The sequence below is a fragment of the Amia ocellicauda genome, chromosome 3, assembly GCF_036373705.1.
Source record: "Amia ocellicauda isolate fAmiCal2 chromosome 3, fAmiCal2.hap1, whole genome shotgun sequence".
In the NCBI taxonomy this organism is placed as follows: Eukaryota; Metazoa; Chordata; class Actinopteri; order Amiiformes; family Amiidae; genus Amia; species Amia ocellicauda.
Window position 1 is genome coordinate 19,051,570 of NC_089852.1, and position 27,622 is coordinate 19,079,191.

At 37.0% G+C, this 27,622-nt stretch overlaps 1 protein-coding gene across 1 annotated transcript in view; it reads right to left on the reverse strand.

Annotated features, from left to right (window-relative positions):
• cpne9 (copine family member IX) overlaps positions 1 to 27,622 on the reverse strand; it is a 334,194-nt gene that overhangs the window by 63,940 nt on the left and 242,632 nt on the right. The window contains exons 8-13 of the mRNA XM_066698379.1: positions 27,028 to 27,091; positions 14,572 to 14,675; positions 12,135 to 12,239; positions 6,223 to 6,264; positions 1,083 to 1,158; positions 51 to 104 (exon numbers count right to left, since the gene is read on the reverse strand). Of these exons, the coding sequence (XP_066554476.1) occupies positions 51 to 104; positions 1,083 to 1,158; positions 6,223 to 6,264; positions 12,135 to 12,239; positions 14,572 to 14,675; positions 27,028 to 27,091 (445 nt within the window). The remainder of the gene's footprint in view (positions 1 to 50; positions 105 to 1,082; positions 1,159 to 6,222; positions 6,265 to 12,134; positions 12,240 to 14,571; positions 14,676 to 27,027; positions 27,092 to 27,622) is intronic.

The following is a 27,622-nucleotide window of genomic DNA, read 5'->3' on the forward strand; positions in this document are numbered from 1 at the left end:
AGTTTCTCAGTGTAACAAACAAATAATGCCATACATTTTTTTAAACTTACTGTGCCAGAATTTATGTATTTTTTCTTTTTCCCTTTCTTCTTTGGATTCAGGACCTAGGGACACACACAATAAATAGATATCATGTCAAACAGCAACTTCATAAAAATATAGTGAACTGAATGATAAGGACTTGAATACAAATTTCAACCTGCAGGCATCTACCATGAAGATCTACACCGATCAGCCATAACATTATGACCACCTGGCTAATGTTGTGAAGGTCCCCCCTTTTTTTGCCGCCAAAACAGTGCTGACCCATCAAGGCATGGACTCCACTAGACCTCTGAAGGTGTGCTGTGGTATCTGGCACCAAGACATTAGCAGCAGATCCTTTAAGTCCTGTAAGTTGCGAGGTGGGGCCTCCATGGATCGGACTTGTTTGTCCAGCACATCCCACAGATGCTCGATTGGATTGAGATCTGGGGAATTTGGAGGCCAAGTCAACACCATGAACTCATGATTCATCAGACCAGGCCACCTTCTTCCATTGCTCCGTGGTCCAGTTCTGATGCTCATGTGCCCATTGTAGGCACTTTCGGCAGTGGACAGGGGACAGCATGGGCACCCTGACTGGTCTGCGGCTACGCAGCCCCATACGCAACAAACTGCGATGCACTGTGTGTTCTGACACCTTTCTATCAGAACCAGCATTCACTTTTTCAGCAATTTGAGCTACAGTAGCTCATCTGTTGGATCGGACAACACGGGCCAGCCTTCGCTCCCCACGTGCATCAATGAGCCTTGGCCGCCCATGACACTATTGCCGGTTCACTGCTTTTCCTTCCTTGGACCACTTAATGTTATGGCTGATCAGTGTAGATTGAAGTTAGAAGCTGAGGTTAAAACTAGAGCAAATTCACCAAACTTCTTTAATTTAACTCTTCAGATCCTGTCCGAAGCCTGTTGGATCTCTAACCTCTGAAATCCATTTTTGTGAACCTCCTACACCTTGATTCAAACTGAGTGTGTTAGCTCTTTCAGATTTTCCTTGTCCATGGTGATTTTTTTTTGTTATTTATTTAGCAGCTTACCTCATACACGTTGAACTGGCTTTGTCCGCGGGATAACTCTCTGTAACTGGTGGTAAATTCTCCAATGAAATCATGACTGTAGAGGGAGGCATGATCAAAGAGAAAAGAGAAGACTATTTACTTCAAAGGCAATACCTACACTTACACGGTTTCTATTACAAATAGACTTGCATGATGAATTATACACAGCCACACATTTAACAAAAGTTGAAGATTTAAAGTTTTATTCACATTCAAACTATCAGCCATGACCAGTATAGTTTACAATGGGGAAATTCATTTTTTAAATAATCTTTACCTAATCGTATTATGAAACTTATTCTGATCGTATGGGCCCCCAGTATCTGTATTGTCAATCTGACATCACCAAATCCTGTTATTTATACACAACGTCTGATATGAGAAAATGCAGTTTTGGGGGAAAACAGCTAAATTTACAGAATTGCTAGCAAAACCTGGAGTGAAAATATTTTATTCTGGGGGGAACTTGCTTGCTGTTTCAATTTATTTCCTTTGTATATATTATAGTGAAAGGCAGGGCCCACTGACATCACAATATGGCAAAAATGACAACCTACAATAACATTTAATAAATCAAAATATTGAAATTCTAAAATCTTTATTAAATAGGTCTTGAAACATTTAGATTGTATTTAAATAGTTTTTATACAATAATCAATAATCGATTTACACACATTCAAATATACCATTGAAAAGAGGTTATGCAGTGTGCCTCTTACAAAACAGGCTCAAAAATGTAATTGAATTCAAATAAATAATCGATTGATGATTTTCCTTATGAAGTACTATCAAAATATACTATAAGTAGTGAATAACAAGTAAGTGTTTTACTTGTGCTCCTTCAGGACTGAAGTTGAAAAACTCTGTTGGTAACTTGGTATATACATTTCCACTCAAAGTTGGCAATGGATTTACATGCTTACAGAGACTCAGTTATTCCTTAATATATTCATTGTAATCCATCCCAAGCCTTTAATAAATTTGGCATTATCTACAATATACAGCTTTTTTTTTTCCTCATAAGCAATATATATCCAGCTACATCATGACTCTCCATATTACATTTCCCAGCTCCCAGTTCACAAACATTTCAGGTACATTATTGAATCTAATTTATCTCACGAGCAGTGAGCCTATTCAAACAGACAATATTTAAAGTTACATTTGCTTGGAGTGCCACTCAGTCCCACTGCTTTATTGCTTAGAAAATATTCTGTTTGGAAAAAAAACAAGAAAAATAAATAAATAAATGCCTTGCCATGGGCTATGAAACTTCTATTCTGCAAGGACCTTTTATTGCCAGCATTTATCTTTGAAATATTTATAGATTATGGGTCTCTGAAATTATTTTTTCACCAAAGCAGAGCCTCTATGAGATGAAGAAGAACTCACAGGGGTATAGAGCAATGTTCATTCTGTTTACAGAAGCCAGACATCATTTCAACATCACTATTAGCTTCCTTTCATACAGCATATGTATACATGCTCTGTAGAAATTAGGAGCTGACAGGTATGTTTAGAAAACAGTGTTTAATTGTGTTATTGATTTTGTTCAACACTTGGTTAAAACCTTAAGGATGTTTGGAGATTAAAGTATGTATTTCATAAGGGATTTCTTGCAAATTCATAGGCAATGTATGGGCAGTCACTCTGTTAGGCTTTTTAGTTTGTAAAATAACTGTTGCTATTTAAAATATACTAATGTCTTTTATTATTCATATTTCGTTTTTTATTAGAATGTACAATTTTCCTCCCTTTTTAATTCCAATTTGTAATCACAATCCATCCTGAAATACATTGTCATTCGTACTGAATGCCCACAATGAGTAAAGTAATTCACCAATCAGAGAATTTAATGCAGATGGAACAGCTAACACCCTGAACCTGCAAGCAACTATGCCGTCACAGGTGGTGCTTATGTATAGAACTTTCCCCTTTTTAATGTTTGTGTAACTGTAATTTGTGATTCATACACTTTGTTTTAAGATTCTTATATCAGTCTACTCATACCACAGATATGTCAAGCTTTACCATACAATATGGATATTAGACCATGGAATTTATTCCACTACATTTTTTAGTTAATGAAATTACTTGCAGTTCGGATCTTATGAATAATCAGATATTATACAATTCAGATTCTACTTCTACTTATTATTAATATTGAAGCATATTGTCACATTGTCATTAAAGTGCATGGAAACATTCACCCAACTTGGCCATAGTTTTCCAATAATTAAATTCTTAGTTTATGATATTATGTATAATTTTATTGATTTTGTCTCCCTATAACAAACAACCTGTTACAACCTCTATTGTGCATATTAGCGAAACCTCTCATACATTTGTAATTTATACTTCTGAAATTCTCAGAACAAATGTGAAATATTACCAAAAATAATCATAATTTAAAACACAGACTGCATGTTATGTAAATCTCTGTGCTAAAATGGATAAAGGGTACTTGTGTCTTCTAAGCAGATTAACAATAATCCATAATGTGTTTAATGTGCTTACTGCTTATTGCCTTAAAGTTGGCTGTTCCCTCAGAATTATGCTTAAAGTGTATTTCTAGACAGTAACGAGATCTGAAAAGAATTGGAATCCCTACTTGTAATAGGGAGATGAAAGAGGCGGTGACTTAATTTGAAGCTTGGTATTTACATGGCTTTGGATTATGGAAAGTCATTTACAGGCAACTACAGATAATGCAGCTATAAATAGCCTCTGTAGAATTCTGGTTTTAAATAAATTACATCATTGGTATGTCACTGTTTATAATTGTCATGTATAGTGCTGTCATATATAAGTGTCAATGTATAGTATTGTAGTTTATCTGCCAGCTTTGATACTGGGGTTGAGAAAATATTTAGATAAATTAAGCAGTAAAACTGCTGAAACTGAAACTGAAACTGATTTCATTAAATTATACTGCTCTTGTGCTTAGCTGCATAGCTTAATTGTAATTGTTAAAATTCTGGTAGTGGTGCACACTGCCAGGTGAGAGCTGCACGAGGTACCAATACTACCTTCCTTTGTTTCTGTAGAGATAGATAACGTTGTTGCCAAATGTGCAGCAATGTATACACATTAGTTGCACTACTTAGGAAACAGAAAGCAGTTGTAGCACCTGCATCTGCAGTCTCTGCAATTGTTAACAGAATTTCACATTATAATAATTGAAAACGATCTGCATTCCGGTGAAAAAACTTCAAACATTTTTAAATTCCATGCTGCAAGGAATACTACACAGTAAATCAGTACTGAAAACTGTCATTCCCTCATCCCACTTCCCCATTCAAATGACATTTTTTTAAATATTTTGGACAAAATACTTTTTTTTTGCATTGTTTTGTTGGGGTTCAACCTCATTACAAAAGCTCAGTTTCAGTTGTTTGGTGCTTTTGTTTTAATAATACAGTTTAGCTAACAAACACTACTCTCTTGCTTGTCTGAAATTAAAATCTGGGTCACAAGAAATGTCCTGATGCTAAACTCCAATAAGACTTAATTTCTCAGAGACAACAATCTAAATGTTCACCTTGCACTGACAAGATTGAATAAAGATAACCTTAACCTCTAAGCAGATGGTGCCCATCCTGGGTGTCATCTACGACTCTGACCTCTCCTTTGAGTCACACATTCACAATGTGTTGAAATATTTCTACCTCCAGCTTATAAACATTGCTAAATTAAGACACTGTTTTTCATTCATCACTACTCACTTTTATATTCTCTGTTCTAGTACTCCCTGTAGTGCCACTTTTGTATTCTCCCCATAGTACTCCCAATAGTGCCACTTGTGTATTCTCTGTTTTTTCTAGTACTACCCTTAATGCCTCCAGTGGTCCATGGACATGCCAGCACACTGAACTGTATTATACCCTGCATCTCACTTTTTGTCTGCCCGCAATAGCCAAGACCCCCCCCCCCACCGTTGACGAGGCACCCGCCCCACAACTCTGAGGGCTGACAAGGCATCTCAAGGGCTGATGAGGCACCACCCTAGCAAGGTGTCCCCACTGGAGGGAAAACCACAGATAGCAGTATCATTTAAGAACTTTCTGATCTTCATGCTGCTTGTTTGATAAGTTATATTGCCTGGAGGGCCTTTAGCCATGGACCCTATGTGACTTGCCTAATGGTTTGTTTATTAATTTCAAATGTTTCAATCTGTAAAGCATCTGCTAAGAAATAAATAATAATAAAGCACTCTGTGACTACCTATACCAAATAAAAACGGATTGATTGATTGAATCATTATTACATACTAAGATTAAACTTTTTGCTATTTATGGAGAATACAAATGACAATTATAATACTTGGTAGAAGACTCTCCTTTCTATTTATTACAAATCTACTATCATGTCCTGTGTTTTTTAAAATCTGTGACTGCTGAGTGGTTACATGTTTTGATTTGGAAAAATGTGAACACGATGACTGGATTTGTAGTCAGTCAATTGTCATTGGTAATTGCTAATTAAGCAAATAAAAATACGAAATTATCATAGAATACCCTTTTAAATTAAAGACAGTCAAAATATCCAATTTAGAATTAAAGGTTAACTAAAGATTGAAACTTACAAATAAAAAAATAAAAAAATAAGTTGTTCTGTATATTAATAAATAAATAAACAAATAAATAAATAAATAAATAATATATTTTCATGTTTATGTATTTTAAGAATAAGGGGACAATTATGTCAGTCTTTAGCCTAAAGATTTAGGTATGCTTTATGATAAAATACCTTCACCTTCATTGTGTTGTGTTGACGATAGTACTTTGAGATTGAGTAAATGTTCCATAAAACATTAGGTTAGGGGTTGGGATTGGCACTTTATAAATTATTAATAATCAAATTCAACATTTGTCAATATATGGGAACAATGTACAGTTTTAAATCACATGGAGTTCATCATTTGGTGAATGTCAGTTAGTACTTTGATATATTTTTATTAATGTGAATTAATATATTTATTAATTTGTGCTATATTATAAAGCATTTATTCATAATTGCACAAATGATTGTTTAGTTCAGCTTATATGGTTTGATAAACCAGAAGATATAATCAGAAGATATAAACTAATCTACCAGAGATAAATAAATTGAACATTACCTGCCATCTCGATCCCAGTCATACACATCCACTTTAACCGTTCTAGAAAAAAAAGATACACATTTAATTGCATATATAAACACTTTTTAAAATAACCCATGCAACTTACTAAATAAGATATTTTCCCATTTACTTGCTCTCTGACTGGGCACAAATGTAATACCATTTAAAACCTATAGATTAATTATTAACAGATACTATTATTTATTCCTCATATTTCCTACATTGTAAGTCCTTCATGTTTAGAATTCCAGACATGTGTTCCTTGATTCTTCATATTAGCTTTTAATCCTTTGGACAATACAATGGTTATCTTTCAAGTCGGCAGCACTGCCCAAGGGGGAGGGGTTTCTGTGCACTTCCGCAGGAACCCGATTGAAAACGTCACGCCAACAAAACATGACGTCTGCATGTTCTTCCTCTTTTGCCGTTTTGCTGGAGCTGAGAATGTGAGCTCTCTGTGTCTTGTCTGTGCACTAGACCTTATTGTTAATATTCACTGTTTTTCAGTTGGTTGGCTTCACGGCTGTGTTGTCTGTGTTGTCGTCTTACTTGTGTGCGTGTCCCTTTTTGTTTATGTATTAATTATTATCGATAGCTAATCCGATTCTGTTCTGTCCACGCACCGGGGCTGCGGCTGCGCTTTCGGTTTCAGTTTAGTTTTTCAAATAGAGCACTTTTAAAAATAATAGTCATGTTTATATAGTGCCATATATATTCCGACTGTTTGCTGTGCTGTTTTTTTGGCCACAGGGCTTTTTTCACCACAGCAAGAGCGCTAACAGTGGCACTAAAATCCAAGGTGCAGCTGCCCTGGCTAAGCCTCAGTGTGCCTCCCCCACCACCTGAGCCGTGGCCCTGAGGCATTCCAGCAGCCTCTGGCCCACCATGTTCCATGCTTCAAAACTCCCTCCGTTCGGAAGAGTGTCCTACTTTGCAGAGCTTGCACCTTTTGAAGCTTTTGATTGGATGAACGGCCACAACATTCTATGTCATCTTCCTATAAAGCTGCACTCTTTTTGTAAACATTAAGAGTCCCTACTGAGGTGGGAAGCTTCCATGTCAGGCCCTTTCCAGGCCTGGCATGTTAAATAAATACATTTATTATTCAAGAGTCATTCCAGGAAAAATCACCTAAAATCCAAAAATCTTCCCAGGTGACATCTCTGAATTTAATAAACTTTATCTTAGATGTAAATCCTAGCAAAATAATGTACAATATGCACATTTTCAAGGATTTATGTATTTAATGATCTTGTATATATATTAACTATAATCTATTATCCAGACTCTACAAGTTCTAAGCTAATTAACATTCTCCATACTCCATTCTTTACTCCTTGCCCTTGTGCACCTTATTGCACTTTTACAGACCCGGAATCCTTGCACACCCTCAAACAAAAGTCTTGAAATTGACCACTTAAATCAGTTCATTTTAATTTATTTACCCCCAGGGATCCAAAAGTATGTAAAAATTGATATCGTCTTCATCATTAATTGTTCACTAGCTTTTTAATACCTATAGACAATATCTGGTGAAGTCTCCCTGTCTCACATGAATGAATGCAGTAAGTTTAATTAAAAATATGTTCTATATGAATTTCTCCAATTTGAATGTAGGTATTTCTTCATGAGGCCAAAGCACCCGTTGCTTTTTCAATTGAGTTCCCCAAACTAAACATCTTCAACACGATTGAATGAAGAACTTTTATCATACATAATTCAGTTGCCCCGTTTATCCTCCTCCATTCTCAGGCATTGAATGCCAGCACTAAATCTGAGGACTGTGGGGCCCTGCTGTTTTTCCACTGATTGTGATTTCTTCAAGAAAACAAAGCCTTGTGCTCAAGCTTATAATTACCACTGATGGTAATAATGACTCACTGCTTGCTTTCTCTCAGGCTTAAGGCTACATAAACACTAATCTATCAGAGGAATCCCCTACCGAGCTGTTTATTCAAGTTTCTGTTCGGTCTCCTTAAAAGATACATTATCTGTTTTATGCATTGTTTTTTGTGGTCTTTCTGTTATTTCCATATGCTATTTCACTCAATACATGGGATTCTGGTGATATTGTCCCTGCAGATATGATTATATAGCTTCCAGATAGGGGTAATCAAATCTTGTATTCAATGTTTTATTTTTTTGCAGTGTAGACAAATCTCAAAGCTAGTGACACATCTTTGTAGACGAGGTACTAGACATGTTTTTTTTTGGTTTAACATTGTTCTACACATTTTGTGTTCAATTTGTGGTTTTTGATAACTGCTATTTGAAAGTGCATGTTCATAATATAGGAAATACACTACCGCAGTGGTGTCGTTAGACCCGGGCTTCTCTTAGTAATAGCCCCGGGTCTTTTGATCCAATTCTGATTATTTCCCATAACGGCATTTCTGCACGATTATATTATCTCTTACCAGAGAGATCACTGTCAGCCCTGGGTGACCGGGCTGAAGTCCCACTAAAACCTTAAGTCTAGCGACGACCCTGCACTACCGTTTTAGAACACCTACATTTTACCAGTTTTTATTGAAATTTACACAGTTTAATGTTTCAATGTACTCTGAAATTAATGCATAGAACAAATAAACAATTGGAGATACAGAAATCATGGAATCGTTTTTTTGATTAACAAAATTTAATCTACATTTCTGACTCATCGAATTAGCCACTTTTTGTAGATACAGTGAGGGGAAAAAAGTATTTGATCCCCTGCTGATTTTGTACGTTCGCCCACTGACAAAGAAATGATCAGTCTATAATTTTAATGGTAGGTGTATTTTAACAGTGAGAGACAGAATAACAACAAAAATATCCAGAAAAACACATTTCAAAAAAGTTATAAATTGATTTGCATGTTAATGAGGGAAATAAGTATTTGACCCCTTCGACTTAGTACTTGGTGGCAAAACCCTTGTTGGCAATCACAGAGGTCAGACGTTTCTTATAGTTGGCCACCAGGTTTGCACACATCTCAGGAGGGATTTTGTCCCACTCCTCTTTGCAGATCCTCTCCAAGTCATTAAGGTTTCGAGGCTGACATCCTTGGACAGCTCTTTGGTCTTGGCCATGGTGGAGAGTTTGGAATCTGATTGATTGATTGCTTCTGTGGACAGGTGTCTTTTATACAGGTAACGAGCTGAGATTAGGAGCACTCCCTTTAAGAGAGTGCTCCTAATCTCAGTTTGTTAACTGTATAAAAGACACCTGGGAGCCAGAAATCTTGCTGATTGACAGGGGATCAAATACTTATTTCCCTCATTAACATGCAAATCAATTTATAACTTTTTTGAAATTCGTTTTTCTGGCATTCTTTCTACAAAGGAAATCAAATGTTGTTCTTCCCAACACTGTTGCAGAAGTTCTCACAAATGTGTTGCACTTGTAGGTTGCTTTGCTTTCACTCTTCTGTCCAGTTCATCTGAAACCAGCTCGATGGGGTTAAAGTCTGGAGACTGTGCTGGCCATTCCATGATTTGAAGCCTACCATCTTGTTATTTTTTCTAAGGTAGTACTAACATAGCCTGGTGGTTTGTTTTGGATCAGTATCTTGCTGTAAGATGAACCCCTGACCAGCTAGGCGTATACCAGAGGGTATTGTATGGCGCTGCAAAATGCTGTAGCCATTTTGGTTCAGGGTGCCACTCACTCTGTGCAACTCGCTGACTCTGGATCCAGCAAAAGAGCCCCAGACCATCATGCTTCCTCCTCCTTTTAAGGGTTATTACGGTTTGTCTGTCTTCCTTTGTTGCCTTTTTCTAACTATTATGATAGCAATATACTACTTCCTGCAGTACAGTACTGCCCAAATAATGCTTAAGAGGGCGTAGTAACAGTCTGTCCCAACACTGCTTTTATACAGACAGAGGGTTTGTAATCAACAAAAGTTGAGACACCTGTAGGAATTGTTAGCATCAACTTTCAAGGCTTAATTTACTTCCATTGCTACAGAACATCTGTAAGTTGTTAATCCATTACTTGTTCCCTGAAAAAGGCCTTTTTTATAGCTCTGAAATGTACATTATTTTTCAGTTTTTGGTAACCTAAACTGTTTTTTAACCTCTGGCAGTTTACCACTACCGTTGTAACATTTCAGGTTATTCACTGGACTTGAACTGCTTAAATTTCAATAAAAACTGGAAAAGTGGTGGCGTTCTAAAATATTTGACCGGTAGTGTATGCTGTAATGGCGTAATGTGTTGTAAAGTCTATTTATAAGTAGATGTACTGAAAGAGAAGAGGAGATGTACATGAATTAAACAAAAACAAAAAAACATTTACATTTAATGCATTCATTTTAGTTTTTCTTAGAATAGCAACCAATCAGAACTTTGCATTATACTGGGAACCCAGTTGTCCATTATCCTAAAATAATATTTGTAAGGTGGTATGCACACTGTTTAACGCAGAAGACAATTCAAGCATCACAATATAACAAGTTTACAGGTAACATGCAAGTTTCATAAACTCCATGCTGAGTCCATTATACCATTATCAGTTGAACCGATCTGAGGTTTGCCTAAGAATAACATTTGCATTCTGTTAAGAGATTAAAAAAACATGAATTTCCTTTATTGACACATTGAATGGAAAAGATGCCTTTCCCGATGAAGGGACAATTATAGCCTAAGGGTTATGTAATGTATGCAAACACTCACAAACTGCTCTTTTTACAAGAACGTTTTTATTGAACCTGCTCCAACATTGCCATTCTACTTGATGCTGACAGTGAGTTTCCTAGCTATACCTCTCTGCTACTGCATAACAGGCAGATCAAAAGCAACTGTTGTTATACAAAACAAACTGCATCTAACATGACAAACTCGACAGGAATGTATTATGATTATGCTATATGCTAAGAAAACTTATAATTACAAAATGTAATAAAATCGACTGGAGATAATGGTGTTCTATTCTCCTCGCATCTCAGATGCCATCTGAACTCACTGTGTGCTGTTTGGGTACTGCGGTGCAATATGGACTGTACTAGGCTCTACAACACACGGACCAGACCAGTTGTTTGTGTGTTACAATGCAAGATCATTGGGGCAGGCACTGTCTAAGCAGCACTTGTCCTATTGAATTGTGGATGTGATGTGACAGCCCTGGCTTCTTCTGGCTCTGTTCCGGGCAGTTGAACTCACTTAACGTGGTATGTCTGAAGGTAAGTATGTAGGGTTCTCAAGCCTGTGATGCTGTGAGCTGTGAGCTGGGCTGGGCTGTGCTCCCTCCTGTATATATATATAATCCTCCCAATAGTGTTCTGTTGATGCCTGGGCTATTTAGCCCTGCTCCTGCGATTCCTTTTCAGCCAGGTGCAGGGGCCCCAAAATATTTTATTTTGTGTTTGTCTGGAAAAAGAACAACACCCAAAGTTGTGAGGTCATTCATGAACCTAGGTTCCAGCAAAAGAGGAAGAAAACCTGTACCTGTACCAATCGGCACTTGTGATCAGCACAGAACCTGGTACATGACATAAACATTCCCATAGTCCCTTTGGGTGTTATTCTCTTTGTCAGATTACCGGGGTTGTCAATGCAACCTATGGTTTTACTGGTTGATCTAACTGGAAATCCCTGGTTTTCCATAAATGTTATGGTGAACACCAGCCTTGTCTTGGTGTAAAAAAGTCTGCCTTAATTAAAGGATGATCAGAGAAACCAGAAGTTCACCTGCTCTGTTTTAATCCCAATAACACCAGTGCAGGCCTTTTAATACATAACGGACATCTGCTGGCATTATTCTGATTACCACAGAGCTTTTCCTCTTAATTTGCTGGTAACAATCACTGACAACCACTCCAAATAAAGATGGTAACAGCTGGTGCATTCTAGTGGAAGTAGTGGAACTGTCCGTTAAAAGGCTCATCTCAATGCTGACACACTCTCACACATCCCTTCATATCTTACCTGTCATAATCCCCATTGCAAAGTGCACGCACAGGTATGGTGAAGGGCTGCCAGACAGGGTTCAGTGTATTTTTGATCACCTCAGTTTTATGGCAGATAGTGAACCTGAAATAGAAAGAAAGGACTGCTGATCAGTAAATACAACCTGTCAATTACAAGTAAAATGCCCACTCCGGTTTAAAGGCTTATTCATCACAAATACAACAAGATAGCCTACCTTGCTAAATAATGTTGTGCTCCAGCACTTGTCCTGGAGAGCTCAAATCTAGTAAGCTTTATAGATCACCTCTGAAATCATTTTTTGTTTTTTTTTAAGACTTGTAACATATTTATTATTGATTACTTTAGTAACTTGTTCATATAAGGGAACTCTGATTATTCTATGCTGATGTTTGTTCTAAATGATGTTTTTTTCCATGTCATTATAACCTTTAAAGGCTGTATTTTTTGTGACCCAATGCATTTATTACTGAACTTTGGTGACCAATGTTATTTTTATCATGACATTCAAATGCATCAGAGGTCAACATGTTTACTACTTTTGACAAAAATTACGCTTTGTTGGAAATGAGAAAAATCTCACTATTTTCCCTGACGTGCAGTTTCATCTGTGAACAGCAACTCTTTCATCATGAAATAACATTAATTAGTTTTGCCTCACAACAGTGCAAGTTTAAATTAGTTGCTGTAATATTCAGGTAAATATCTGCTGTGGAGAACATCAAGGAGTAAAAGAACAGGAAGAGGAAGCTCAAAAAGGGAGAATCAGACCAAGGCAATCGGACAAAATGTTGTAAGGTTCTGAACGAAAGCAGGATATCATGTCCATTTTATTCGATTGGTTGCCAGTAGTGTATTGATCTGAAAATCTAATCCCGACATTCCTTGATACTGTATTTACATTGCAAGGTCAGACCTAAAGCGGCTTTGATCCAACTGCCAGCATATCTCCTACTTGCAATAAGTGCTGAATGACACTAGAGTCATGAACAGGTGGTTTCCTCCCACAAAGATGTAAGTATATAAAAAAGTAAACCCCAAAAAACAAATACCTTGCTACTTTGCTGGCTGTTTCAATTTTCGGTAATTGTTTACGCTGCCCTAGGTCAACACAGCTATTCTAAAAGCAGCCAGTGTAAACGCAGTATGAAAGAACTCAGGGAATCTACCTTGAAAATATGTCTGTATAGCTTCCAGACTGTCTGTGTTACAAGCAGTTGTGTATAGTGCCTCCTGTTTTCCATTATGAATTGCACTTGTGTCCACACATCCTTGTTTACATCTTCAGCCTGACATAGTTCAAGAAAGCCTTAGACAGAACTCAGGGAATGAAAAACGAATCCTAGAGATTTATGAGCTATATATATATATATATATATATATGGTAAGGAACAAGGACTATACATGGAATATATCCTGTGCCTTTGCCTAGTTTTATAGACAATTATTTGAATATTTCTGTTCTTGAATGGCTGTCTGTTAATCTTTAAAGCAAGAAGGTCTTGTGAGGGATTAAAGATGTAGCAATGAATGTGTGAGATGGGTCTTTTAACAATACTTTTAGTATACTTGTTTGCAAATAAGTTGTTTGTTTTTGTATGTCTTTGATGTGATTGTCTTTATGTTTAAAACACTGTTTTAAGGGGTCTCTTACAAAGATCTACATTTGCAAGTATTATATATTAATTTTGTGATTCAATGAAAGTAGAAAATTGTAATTTTCAAATATCCTGTACTGGAGGTTAGCTAAATGAATATTTTTTCCCTATTAAATTATCTATTATTAGAACTTTTCTCCACCCATTTTCAGCTCTCATTAAGTGGATCTTAAAAAAATATGTTAAACCCTGCACCCAGTGCTGGATTTCAGAACTTAAAGAAGACACAGAGTCTCAATAGGTCAATAAATGAGAAACCATAATATATGTGCATCAAAGTCTCCTTTTTTCAGTCTTTAAGTAAGTAATTCCTACCTTTCTTTTCTGTTGTATGTAATTCAAAAACAATGTATTAATCTCATATCAGTTTTCTGTCATTGTTACATATCTGTATTCTCGCCTCATTTTGTTCATGCTGATGGCTATATTACATTTTCTGATTATCTTATATTTTGTTTAACTGACTGACTAGAATTCATTGGAACAAAGTGTTTGTGCAAAACAAATAGCATCTACAATACAATTTTAATTTAACCCAGGTCTCAGTAAAAGCTTCAGTCTAACTTCCCCCCCTCTCTTGTGGCATCCAGAAAGAAGAAAAACAAAAAACAATTTTCTATCAGTTGCCTGGGATCCATTAATGAAAATGAAAATCCTTTTAACTATGATTAATGGGTGATATTTAATTTACAAAGGAATGTGTGCTGGTTCTTTCAGATTAAAACTGTCCCTCTCACCTATGAATCTCAGTGGACAAACAACTTTGTTCACACACTTACGTTCCATCCTCATTGCTGCGATAAAAGACAAGGAAGGGATCCGATTTCCCAAAGAAATCCTTCTTATCCAGTTTGTTGGCACACAACTGCATTGTAGCAATATCCTAAAAGACACAGAAGTGGGGGGGGGACAAGTCTAAGCACAGATCCAAAAAACATATCTGTCCAGCTGAGTCTGACAGTTTTTAATAATAACCAATGTTGGGGACTGGGGTTAAGTCACAAAACAACCAAGATTAAGCCACCAAAACAAACCAACATTGTCCAGATGATCAAAACGTCAACGGCCCAACATCGGTAGTAATCCATGTTTTGACCGGGAATTTTTAATACCTTCTGTGTCCTCATCCTGTAACCTTCAGTGTTTTGAACTCGTTCTTGATCTTGTAGAAATATATTGCACTATCACACTTTGTCAATTCTTTTGTTTCGTTTTTGCTATTCCTGGTGAGGTAGGAATGCGGGAAGCTTGACAAGTACCAATTGTATTTAAAAAATAGTGGATTAAATGTTTTAAAGAATAGACTAAGTGAAACATCTGATCTTGCCTCTCAGTGACTACCTGAACTGAACTGCACGGATTCCTTTGGACAGGACTTGGTTCAATTCTAGATAAACAGAAAAACAAAACACTCACAATAACTGTAAACTACAAAACACTCAATAATTATGAAACCGTATTTATTCCTATAACTTATATCTTAATTGTTTTGCAAAGAAAATGTGACCACTGTTCTGTTTTTCTCTTTTACAAGTTACAAATGTAAATACATTCATTACGTAATGAATCAACCAATTAGCTATATATTGTCATTTAAATTAACTTTTAACCATTCCTCGAAACAGAGCATACAAAGATCATTGATATTTAAAAAAAAAAATGTTATTTTGAAAACAACCACAGTTAATTTGTTGTACTACATACAACCTTCTTTCTCAATTTGGTCTGGAGGAAGAGAGTGGGAACGCTTTCAAATAATGAAGCTAGGACACTTTTTGACAGTATCAAATATAATTATTATTTATTATACATACGGATGATATTTTAAAGTACATTTATTAAAACAAATTGTATGGATATCGCATTTGTTGGCATTTAGTCAGACATTATCCATCTCCCTGACCGTAACTGCTGTCCAACCATGCCAATGATATGCCGACGTCTGTCATCCTCCACCTCCCTGACCATACTGCTGTCCTACTGTCAGACCCACAGTCTTAACTTTCTTCACAGTCACCATCAGATGTCGCCCATATCACATTTCTCGATCTATTTTCCCTCTTAGCTTCCATCCACCTGATTATTGAATTATCATTCTAACCTATTACAACCGTCACCACACCTGACCCACATTCCCATTCTCACCCACTCCTGCTATATATCCCTTTGTTACTTACCATCAGCGCAAAGTTTTGTATAAATCCCTATTTACAACGCCGAGCCTTATTCTAGCGTGTTAGTTTACTTAGTGTTTTGACCTTAGCTTCTCTCCTTTGACCATCGCCCCCTGGATTACCTTTCTTGTACTGTCCGCCCGATCACAGACCTTTTGTCTGATTCTACGACCCTGTCTTTCAGATTTCGTTTACATTGTGTTTGCCAACTATTACTACAAACAATCCCTTGGGATTCTTTCCACCTCCCGCAGCCTCCATGTGACACTAACCATGCCAACATTAAGCCGACGTCAGAAGGACATCACCCCCCGACCGCGACAGGGTACATGCCAACCATATGCCAACGTCGGCCCAACTTCGTGTGCTATCTGGGAAAACCTGTTTTCCCTTTCCAGAGAACAATTAATAATAACAACAACAATAATATCATGATCTTCAGCTCTGAGTTGTGCCTCTAATGTAGTTTCAAATCTGAGATCTTAGCCATATGCAATCCTAAGGATCTGCAGAAATAAGTTAGCAGCATATGAAAACTAAAGTGGAATTGTGATCAAAATGCTTTTTTTTTTTTATTAGATATAGTAATTTTAATTATGATTTGTGCATACTGTGAATCTATTAAGTAAAACAGTAACACTTTACAATAAGGTAACATCATTACTCATGAATACCATAGGTTTTAAACATCAATACATCAGGAACATCATCTGAGTTAAGATGTTGAGCACATGAACCCGCACTGAGCATAAGAACTCAGATGATGTGTATGACATATTCATGTGTTTATCCTCTGGTATTCATGAGGAATCACGGTACCTTATTGTAAAGTGTGACCAGTAAAGCAATGCAGAAATAATGCATTAACAGATCTAATTAGATCCTGAACTAGAAGACTACTGCAATATGTTAATCTGATTTCCAAGTCCTTTACAAGATATGCATAATATTAAAAAAAAAAACTACCCCAATAAGAAAAAAAAAAAATAGGCTACATTCAGAATTAAGTAATTACCAAAAATGTTTTACACTTTTACAAGTATCTAAAATCATGCTAATGCAGGACACACGGGACAAAGAGAAACAATGTAAAAAAAGGATGGGATGTTAGAAAATGGACCCAAAAACTCAGTTAAAACACAAAAGGGAGTAAAAAGAAATGCAAAAGAATAGTTTTCATCCCTTTGTTCAGTTTCTCAGATCAGTGGCACCTTTAAAGTATTAAAGCAGGTCAATCACAGGGTATGGCACTTCAGAGCGTGTGAGTTAAGACAACTTGAAACTAAACACATTTTATATGCAACACAATATTCCAGCTATCTTGATGGGTTTGCTGGGGGGGATCTTTTGGCTGTGTGATCACAGTCTTGGGTCTCCTCTGATCAAAGGCTGTCAGCTATGCATTGTGTTTTCTGTCCCATGGTAGATGTAGGCTAGTTGAACATGCTTGTAGTGTCAGACTGTCAGCTCTATTGGGTTTTGGAAATAGCTTTGTTTATTTTTGGGCCAAAGGCTTATTATACAACTAACAGTATATAATGTTTTATTCTCTTTTTAGATATAAACAAGGGTGGAAGCTTAGAATGTACCTCAATTTGTCTGTTTATGTTAGTCCTTGATTTCTTTGCTTGTTTTAAAAGTCACATTAGTGAATTTTATTTAAAAAACAAAATCTGAAAGATCTACCCATTTTATTTGTTCTCAATTGTCAATCATCTGGGTTCAATGCTGTAATTCACTGTGCTTAACATAGGAGGGATGTAGAAAGCTAACAAAAACATTCCTGCAAAGCAAGTACTGCCAAGCTGTCTGCTTATTTTTATACTGCAAGTACACAACACATACAGCAGAGCTTTATTATTTGTGACACCATAGGGGGTTGTATCTGGTGTCCGGGCTCTGAAGACAGGGTTTAGAAAACATATGGTAGGGCAGGGGGACATTTGTGGTAGGGCTTTCAATGTTTATAGCAGGGGTCTCCAATCTTTTTAACATGAGAGCTACTTTGAAAAAATAAACAATGTCACAAGGTACTTTTCATTTTATTCTATTTTATTCATCATCAGGAGCTTGACACTGCATGCACAGATTTAAAGGTACATTTAAGACGCATTTAACATTAGCTCTGCTAGGGCTAGCAATCCACCTCCTCTTCTTGAGTTCAAACTGCGTGCAAAGTGCATATTGACATTCAGGAAATTAGTTATGGCAGATATTGTATTATGTTAGGCATTTTTAGACAGTCATGGCTGATCAGGGGTGGGGATAATGGAAATGTAGATTTAATTAGATAGTAGCTGACACATCATTTGTAGTCCATCATCTGAAAAGTTTTCCGTCAAGAACATTGCACATTGAATCTGTTTAAACTGCACCAAGTACACAGCCTTTCCCGTTTCTTACACCAGTGTGCGCTTCACAAACTACACCACTGTTTCTTTACCTCCTCAACTACAATAAATAATAATAATAATAATAATAATAATAATAATAATAATAATAATAATAATAAATAAACCATAAAGAAACAAAAGCAGAATGCACGGTTCAACATTAAATTGTTTATTTGAAAATGCAAATTTGTGTAATTAAGTCACATTTGTGTTGTTTATCTGTGCTTTCCCACTTTATAGGAGAATTCTAGCTACATCAGTAGTGTCCTGCTCATCCGCAATAGTTTGCCATATATTTTTTATCTATTTATTTGCTTTGTTGTATAGTTCTTAATTCTTCAAAGTTAGACAAGCAGATGCTAAGTTTTTCCATCAATCCTCATCTTCCTATTGTTTTTCATTGATCAATATAATTTGTAATGCACTTCAATCATTTCAATTCCAAAATCTCTGTCTAACAACAATGACGGCCTCAGTGTGCAAGGTGGGATGCGGAATGCACACAAGTTTTTGTTCTCTTTTCATGCACCTAAAAATCAGATGTATCATCGAATCCAATGTGCAAAGGGCTCAATGCAGCCCCGGGCCTGGCCATCTGTGCGCCCTGAGCGACAGCATTATTCGCCGCCTCCTCCCAGCATCTCCTTAGTTAGAAACTGTGACAAACCATTCCAAAATCGTAGCCATATAGCCATTGACCATTGTCGAAGGTTAAACACAACAATCATGTCTTTAGACAAAATAAAAATGTCATCATTCTAATTTGTACAGACCTAATTTCCCCCAAAGCATTCACCAGACAGCAAGAAAGCAAAAGTATATTCTTACTACTAATGAAAGTTGACCTGCCTGACTTTTCTCCTGCAAAGGCATGTACAGACTCCATTAAATTCAGCTGTCGAGCCAGTTCATGCTCAATAATTATTGTCGACAGTCCACTGAGTCATTGTTCAGTCATCGTGGAGCGAAGGGAGTTTTTAATCGGCTTTAGTTTTGAAAATCTGCACTCACCACTTGCAACAGTGCACCCAATCTGACTGTCAGTGTTGTCACTGCATTGAATGGGACAAACTCGAGGTCAGTGGACTGGTGTGGGTTGGACCCCAATAAACCGCACTGTGGTCTGTTCAGTGATTATGAACACATCGAATGATGTTCACAGCATTTACACTATATATCGATATATTTAACTCATATTTCATGATCATCTTCAGTCGATAACTGCTTTCACAAGGTTTTCACAAGTGAGCTACTGGTATCTAAACAAAATCGAATTCCTCTTTGAATCTACACTACACATTAACAGAAACCCTAATTAAACGTACTAATAAAGACATGACAAACAGGCACACAATTAAGTCCGTTATACGTAATTGTTATCAAGTGCCAATCTGAAAGTTTGTTACCATAGCCAATTTGTTTTTTTGGTATAGAATTAATCTCAATGGAAAATTGGAAAGAAGAAAACTAATGAAGAAACCGAATAAGATAATCGATATCATGAACGTCAGAAAAGTGAAGTTCAAATTAGAATTGAAGAACCGATTTAGTGTACTTTATGACCAACAAGAAGACCTAGATGCATCACAGTTTTGTGATAAGTAGTAAAGGATATACAGTGGGGGAAAAAAGTATTTGATCCCCTGCTGATTTTTTACGTTTGCCCACTGACAAAGAAATGATCAGTCTATAATTTTAATGGTAGGTGTATTTGAACAGTGAGAGACAGAATAACAACAAAAAAATCCAGAAAAATGCATGTCAAAAAAGTTATACATAGAATTGCATGTTAATGAGGGAAATAAGTATTTGACCCCTTTGACTTAGTACTTGGTGGCAAAACCCTTGGTGGCAATCACAGAGGTCAGAAATTTCTTGTAGTTGGCCACCAGGTTTGCACACATCTCAGGAGGGATTTTGTCCCTCTCCTCTTTGCAGATCCTCTCCAAGTCATTAAGGTTTCGAGGCTGACGTTTGGCAACTCGAACCTTCAGCTCCCTCCACAGATTTTCTATGGGATTATGGTCTGGAGACTGGCAAGGCCACTCCAGGACCTTAACGTGCTTCTTCTTGAGCCACTCCTTTGTTGCCTTGGCTGTGTGTTTTGAGTCATTGTCATGCTGGAATCCTCATCCACGACCCATTTTCAATGCCCTGGCTGAGGGAAGGAGGTTCTCACCCAAGATTTGACGGTACATGGCCCCGTCCATCGTCCCTTTGATGCGATGCAGTTGTCCTGTCCCCTTAGCAGAAAAACACCCCCAAAGCATAATGTTTCCACCTCCATGTTTGACGGTGGGGATGGTGTTCTTGGGGTCATTCCTCCTCCTCCAAACACGGCGAGTTGAGTTGATGCCAAAGAGCTCGATTTTGGTCTCATCTGACCACAACACTTTCACCTAGTTCTCCTCTGAATCATTCAGATGTTGGCAAACTTCAGACGGGCCTGTACATGTGCTTTCTTGAGCAGGGGGACCTTGCGGGCACTGCAGGATTTCAGTCCTTCACGGCGTAGTGTGTTACCAATTGTTTTCTTGGTGACTATGATCCCAGCTGCCTTGAGATCATTAACAAGATCCTCCCGTGTAGTTCTGTGCTGATTCCTCACCGTTCTCATGATCATTGAAACTCCATGAGGTGAGATCTTGCATGGACCCCAGACCAAGGGAGACTGACAGTTATTTTGTGTTTCTTCCATTTGCGAATAATCGCACCAACTGTTGTCACCTTCTCACCAAGCTGCTTGGCGATGGTCTTGTAGCCCATTCCAGCCTTGTGTAGGTCTACAATCTTGTCCCTGACATCCTTGGACAGCTCTTTGGTCTTGGCCATGGTGGAGAGTTTGGAATCTGATTGATTGATTGCTTCTGTGGACAGGTGTCTTTTATACAGGTAACGATCTGAGATCTCAGCTCATTACCTGTATAAAAGACACCTGGGAGCCAGAAATCTTGCTGATTGATAGGGGATCAAATACTTATTTCCCTCATTAACATGCAAATCAATGTATAACTTTTTTGAAATGCGTTTTTCTGGATTTTTTTGTTGTTATTCTGTCTCTCACTGTTCAAATACACCTACCATTAAAATTATAGACTGATCATTTCTTTGTCAGTGGGCAAACGTACAAAATCAGCAGGGGATCAAATACTTTTTTCCCTCACTGTATTGGAAAGATGCAGAGAATCTTCTGTGCCTAGGATTTGTTGACTATGAGAAAGCATTTGATTCAATATATACATATAGATTAGATTAATATATAACTATTAATACATATATTTACAACAATTCTACATTCCCAATGCACTGACAAGATGAAGATTTGTAAAAGATTACATCAAGGATACACAATCTCTCCAAAACTCTTCACATCAACTCTTAATGAAGTGTCTTAAAATTAACAGAATATAAGATATGTTTACAGCTTTGTTCAATAATAATATCACACATCTAAATCTATATATATATATATATATATATATATATATATATATATATTATCTATCTTATATATATATATATATATATATATATATATATATATATGTACTCTAATACACTGATGTATGGGTTTAGGATTAAGGGAATAGGTCACACCGACCCATTTACTCCAACATAATGGTAGGTTTCTTTATTGATTACATCCTTGGGAGTGGCTTGCATTTTAATGTGCATATCAGGTTAAAACCGTAGTCAACCTTCACAGTAAGAGGGCGCCCCCCTACATGTTCAACTATTCAACAGGTACTCTGCTGGAGATGTCAGGTAGAAAGAAGCAGACTTACACAGTACAGCATGTGATTCTTGTTATCTCTTGTCCTGCTATCTTAAAAAAAACTTATGAAAAAGCATGAAAAAGCAGCTAATGCAGTTACATATGACTTCTAGAATGGCTTAGACTTAGGCACATAAGAACCCTTTAGTTATGGATGAAAATAGGCCCCACAGTGTATACTTACAAAACTATTGTATCAGCTGCCACAACAGAGTAGAACATATGCTTGTTTGCAGCCAGTGACATTTACAACTTCTGTTCAGAAATAAACCAATTGCACAAAGCACTGTAATACAGAAACATGTCACAGCAACCTTGTTAAATGGTCATTTTTGCTTCTGCCTATGGAAGAAGGAGAGAAAATTACCTTCGCTGATGTTATTTTAGGTGGCCAAGTACTGAAAGTGCTTATAGTTGATTACTATTGTTTTCATTCTGCCAAAATCCCAACCATTTGAAGAAAACTCATGAAATGTGACAGGATATTAGAGGCCTCTCTGTCTCTGAGTAAGAATGATTGGGATCATTCTAAAGAAAATTAAATCTGAATTGTCTTCAGATTTCAGAATTGTCTAATTCAATTATCATTCAAATTACTTCTTGAATTGTCTATTAAAATTGTACAAATTAAGTTAAAAAAAAAAAAAAAAAAAAAAAAACATGGCTGCTATCATCCAATCAATATCCATCTTGGTCCTGCTTGTATAGTTTGCTCAATTTCTGAATTATAAAATGTGATGCACTCATCAAACATGACAATGTACAAGATATCAAGTGGAAGTACTCACAGCAATGTAATGGAGCTAATTATTTATAGTGTTTGATAACATTATGCTTGAAAAGAAAAATGTGGACCATTACCGAAATAAACAATGTTCTCCAAAACTACTTAGTGCACAGTCTTCCTTTATATCATAGATCAAGAATTGTGAAAGACAAGTGGCTTCCCATGTTTTGGCTGCTATAATGAATTATTCAATTTACATTCAATTGACGACTTCTCTGAAATCATATGTTGGATTTAAGCAAAACGTCATATACATAAACTAGGAAAGCTTCCCTCTCATGTTTCTGCATGATGAATTGCTGCTTTGAAAAAAGGCCCCAGGAGCCAAGGAAATATTAGCAGTGCTTAATGTCATTTATTAATGGTAGAATGGTGTAGGCTTGTGAGTCATTATAGAATAATACTGTATTCAGGGGATGCGTGTAAATAAAATAATTTAATAAATAAAATAATAAATTACAATGTATGTGACCATAGCAGCCATATTGGACCTTTCTTTAAATTCAAGCCCACAATTGGTGTATACTCCCCTAATGTGCAGATAGGTGCATGATTACAAAAGAACACAAATAGATACATATACAGCTCTGGAAAAAATTAAGAGACCACTGCAAAATGATCACTTTCTCTGACTTTACTATTTATAGGTATGTGTTTGGGTAAAATTAACATTTTTGTTTTATTCTATAAACTACTGACAACATTTCTCCCAAAATTCCAAATAAAAATATTGTCATTTAGAGCATTTATTTGCAGAAAATGACAACTGGTCAAAATTACAAACAAGATGCAGTGTTGTCAGACCTCAAATAATGCAAAGAAAATAAGTTCATATTCATTTTTAAACAACACAATACTAATGCTTTAAATTAGTAAGAGTTCAGAAATCAATATTTGGTGTAATAACCCTGATTTTCAATCACAGCTTTCATGTGTCTTGGCATGCTCTCCACCAGTCTTTCACATTGATGTTGGGTGACTTTATGCCACTCCTGGTGCAAAAATTCAAGCAGCTTGGCTTTATTTGATGGCTTGTGACCATCCATCTTATTCTTGATCACATTCCAGAGGTTTTCAATGGGGTTCAGGTCTGGAGATTGGGCTGGCCATGACAGGGTCTTGATCTGGTGGTCCTCCATCCACACCTCAATTGACCTGGCTGTGTGGCATGGAGTATTGTCCTGCAGGAAAAAACAATCCTCAGAGTTGGGGAACATTGTTAGAGCAGAAGGAAGCAAGTTTTCTTCCAGGACAACCTTGTACATGGCTTGATTCATGCATCCTTCACAAAGACAAATCTGCCCAATTCCAGCCTTGCTGAAGCACCCCTAGATCATCACCGATCCTCCACCAAATTTCACAGTGGGTGTGAGACACTGTGGCTTGTAGGCCTCTCCAAGTCTCTGTCTAATCATTAGATGACCAGGTGTTTGGCAAAGCTGAAAATTGGACTCATCAGAGAAGATGACCTTACTCCAGTCCTCTACGGTCCAATCCTTGTGGTCTTTTGCAAACCTCAGCCTAGCTCTTCTTTGCTTCTAATCGATTAATAGCTTTTTTCTAGCTTTGCATGACTTCAGCCCTGCCCCTAGGAGCCTGTTTCGAACTGTCCTCACCGGGCACTACACCCCAGCTGCCATTTGTCATTCTTTTTGTAGGTCACTTGATGTCATCCTACGGTTGTTGAGTGACATTCGAATGAGCTGGCAGTCATCCCGGTCAGTGGAGAATCGTTTTCGCCCTCTGCCGGTCTGTAGCTTTGTTGTGCCCAATGTCTGCTGCTTGACCTTGTTCTTATGAACCGTCGTCGTTGAAATTTTAAGGATGGAAGCAACCCAACGCTCACTGTATCCCTCTGCCAATAAAGCCAGAATTGAACCCTTCTTTTCCTGACTCAAAACTTTCCTTTTCAACTCTTTTGGCATGGTCAATAGTTATGTTTTGATTCCAATTACTTTTGAGGTACTACTAGCACTGTTTTTGCCATTCAGCTGGTCCTATTGCAAGATGATAGTGATGACCACAGCAGTGGTTTTTATACTTTTCCTTGTTATATAAGATTTGGTTCAGGTGATCACCTAATCAGTACCTCATTCAGTAGAATGAGGTGTGCCTGTGTTGGAATTCAACAGACACTGGAATGGAATGGCTGCCATACATCTAGAGATGCTGATTTAAGAATCTGCTACACACCTTCTCCTGCTCATTCTCGCTGTCTCAATTCAACCATGCTCCCCACTAGATATCGCCATCAACCTTCCTTATCAGTCACGTCTCCCAGCTCCTGTCATCCTATCATTCAATTAACATTCTTGTAACCCTTGTGCACTTCTGTGGTCACCCCCTGCTCCCATTCGCCCTGCACCTCTCATCTTTTTATAAAAAAATTGGCAGATTTTTTCACTTAATACAAGCAAATGTCAAGCAAAAGATGCTTGAAATAAGTGAAAAAATCTGCCAATGGAAAAAGACAAAATACAACATATTCAATTCATATTTTCTTAGAAACAAGTGTTATTATCTTGCTTGTTAAGGAAATTTATCTTATTTTAAGAATGGTTAGATTTTTTTAAGCCTGGAAACAAGATAAATATACTTGATAAGACTTGTATTTTCTGCAGTGTTCCGTGCCCCGCGGTATGTTACATCCGTGACTCTGCCTTCTACACTGGCTCTGGATCTCAGCTTGCATTCCAATTCAAGACCTTGGTTATTGTCTAACATTGTCTTGATTAGACTGCACCCAGCTACCTCCAGACTCTCATCTCTTCTTACACCTCCTCCAGACCACTCCGCTCTTCCTGCACCAGACTTACTGTCCACCTGGAGTTGGAGTATTGGGACAATGTTTAATTGAAATGACACTTGTTATTACACAAAATAAAATACATGATTTCATGCAGATTGTACTGGAGTAAGAAAGCTACGTTTTACCTTGCAAACACAGTGTGCACGTTTCCCTATAGGGGTTACTTACAGGTTCACAAAAATAAATGTCACGTGCATAAAATGTTGCTATTAAATTTAAACATTGTCAGTTGGTTAATGCTGCCTACTTTCATAGATTTACATTATTCTGTAAAAACCTGGCCATAAGGTAGGGTTAACATTTTTAAAGTTGCTAATATGGTAGATCTGGAAGAGTAAGTAAGACCAGAGAGTGAACGAAATGTTACCAGTGGTGACTTTACTGCAGATCTATAACCAATTAGGGATAATAAACAAACTACAACACATAAATGAGGAACTATTGCTAATATGTCTTCTTCTGTTGTTGATAAGCACGTTTTGTGTTTCATTCACCATGGTTAGATCTGCAGACTATAGATACATTGTATGTATATTGGAGAAGCACATACTTAATCTAAGATAGATCAAATAAATACAAAAATTGCTAATTCAGTCTACACAAACCCAGATTCATTTTTTTTTATTCATTCAAAAGTTTTAAATTCCTCCTTATTAGGTACAGCGGGGCCAGGAGAAGCAGGAAACGGTATGTTGTGTTCTACATAAGATTTTCAGGTTGGCTGGTTTCCAGAAAGCAACTCCAAGCATCATGATTTTTTCTTGTTTATTTTCTATTTATAATCATGAACAACGTAACTATAATCTGAATATGCTCCGGATAGTGTGAATTAATTGAATTCAACATTTTATTTTGACCATTATTTTATTTTTGTATTCCGAGTTCTAAATAAATAAATACACATTCGTGTCAGTGAAGACATTCTCAGTTATATCACAGGCAGAGAGCACACCATTACACCCTGAAACATAACTGTATGCAAGTGTGTGATCTACTTATCATGTTGGCAAAAATACATTAAAAATACATAAATAGAAGGTTATATTACATCTTGCACTCTTAAATAGGGAGAAAGTTGTTTCAAGTGGGGTCATGCTTTTGCCTGCTCTCTGTATGTGACATAACACAGGCAGGACAGGTTATTCTTTAATCATCACAAGTAGGGCTCCAGAATAAGATAATTATGTTTGACCTTTGCTCACAAGAAAGAAAAATAGAAAGAAGGAAGTCAAAATATAAAAATCACTTGAGAATCTAGTCATATCTTAACCACATAAACAAAAGTATTGGTACTGACCCGACAGTTGCTCAGCTCCTCTGCGGACAAAGTAATGACTCCACATTTCTTCCCTGGAATCCCACTGGGAATAAAATAGAGAAGGGGGGTATCAGAGGGCGAGAAGAATGGCCATTCATCAACGCACATCCACTGTAGTCTTTTAAAGCGACTCAACAAAATGACAGATATAGGCCTGGGGCCAATTCCACAAACTGTACAAGCAATTACAGACTTCCAGTTCACCCGTGCAATTCCAGGGCAACACTTTCACACCTTGTTAAGAGGAAGAAGACAAGGTGGGATGAAGTTAAGATTGTATAGCAACTGCCGCAGTTTTTCAAAATAAGTATCTTTGGTTTAATTCACACTGCAAATAAGAAAGCATAAATTTACAGCAATACATTTGTTTTTTATTTTACTTCTCTATTTTTCTCTGTTATGTCCTTAACCAAAAGCACGCACGCTCCTTGATTTTTGAGCATAATATTATGATGATTTATCCAAGTTCATGTATAGCGAAAATTTCTGTAAATCCATGGTCTCCAAACATTGTCCTGGAAATCATCAATTTCTAAAGACTGAAACAACGTGTAACTAAATGATTCATTAAGCA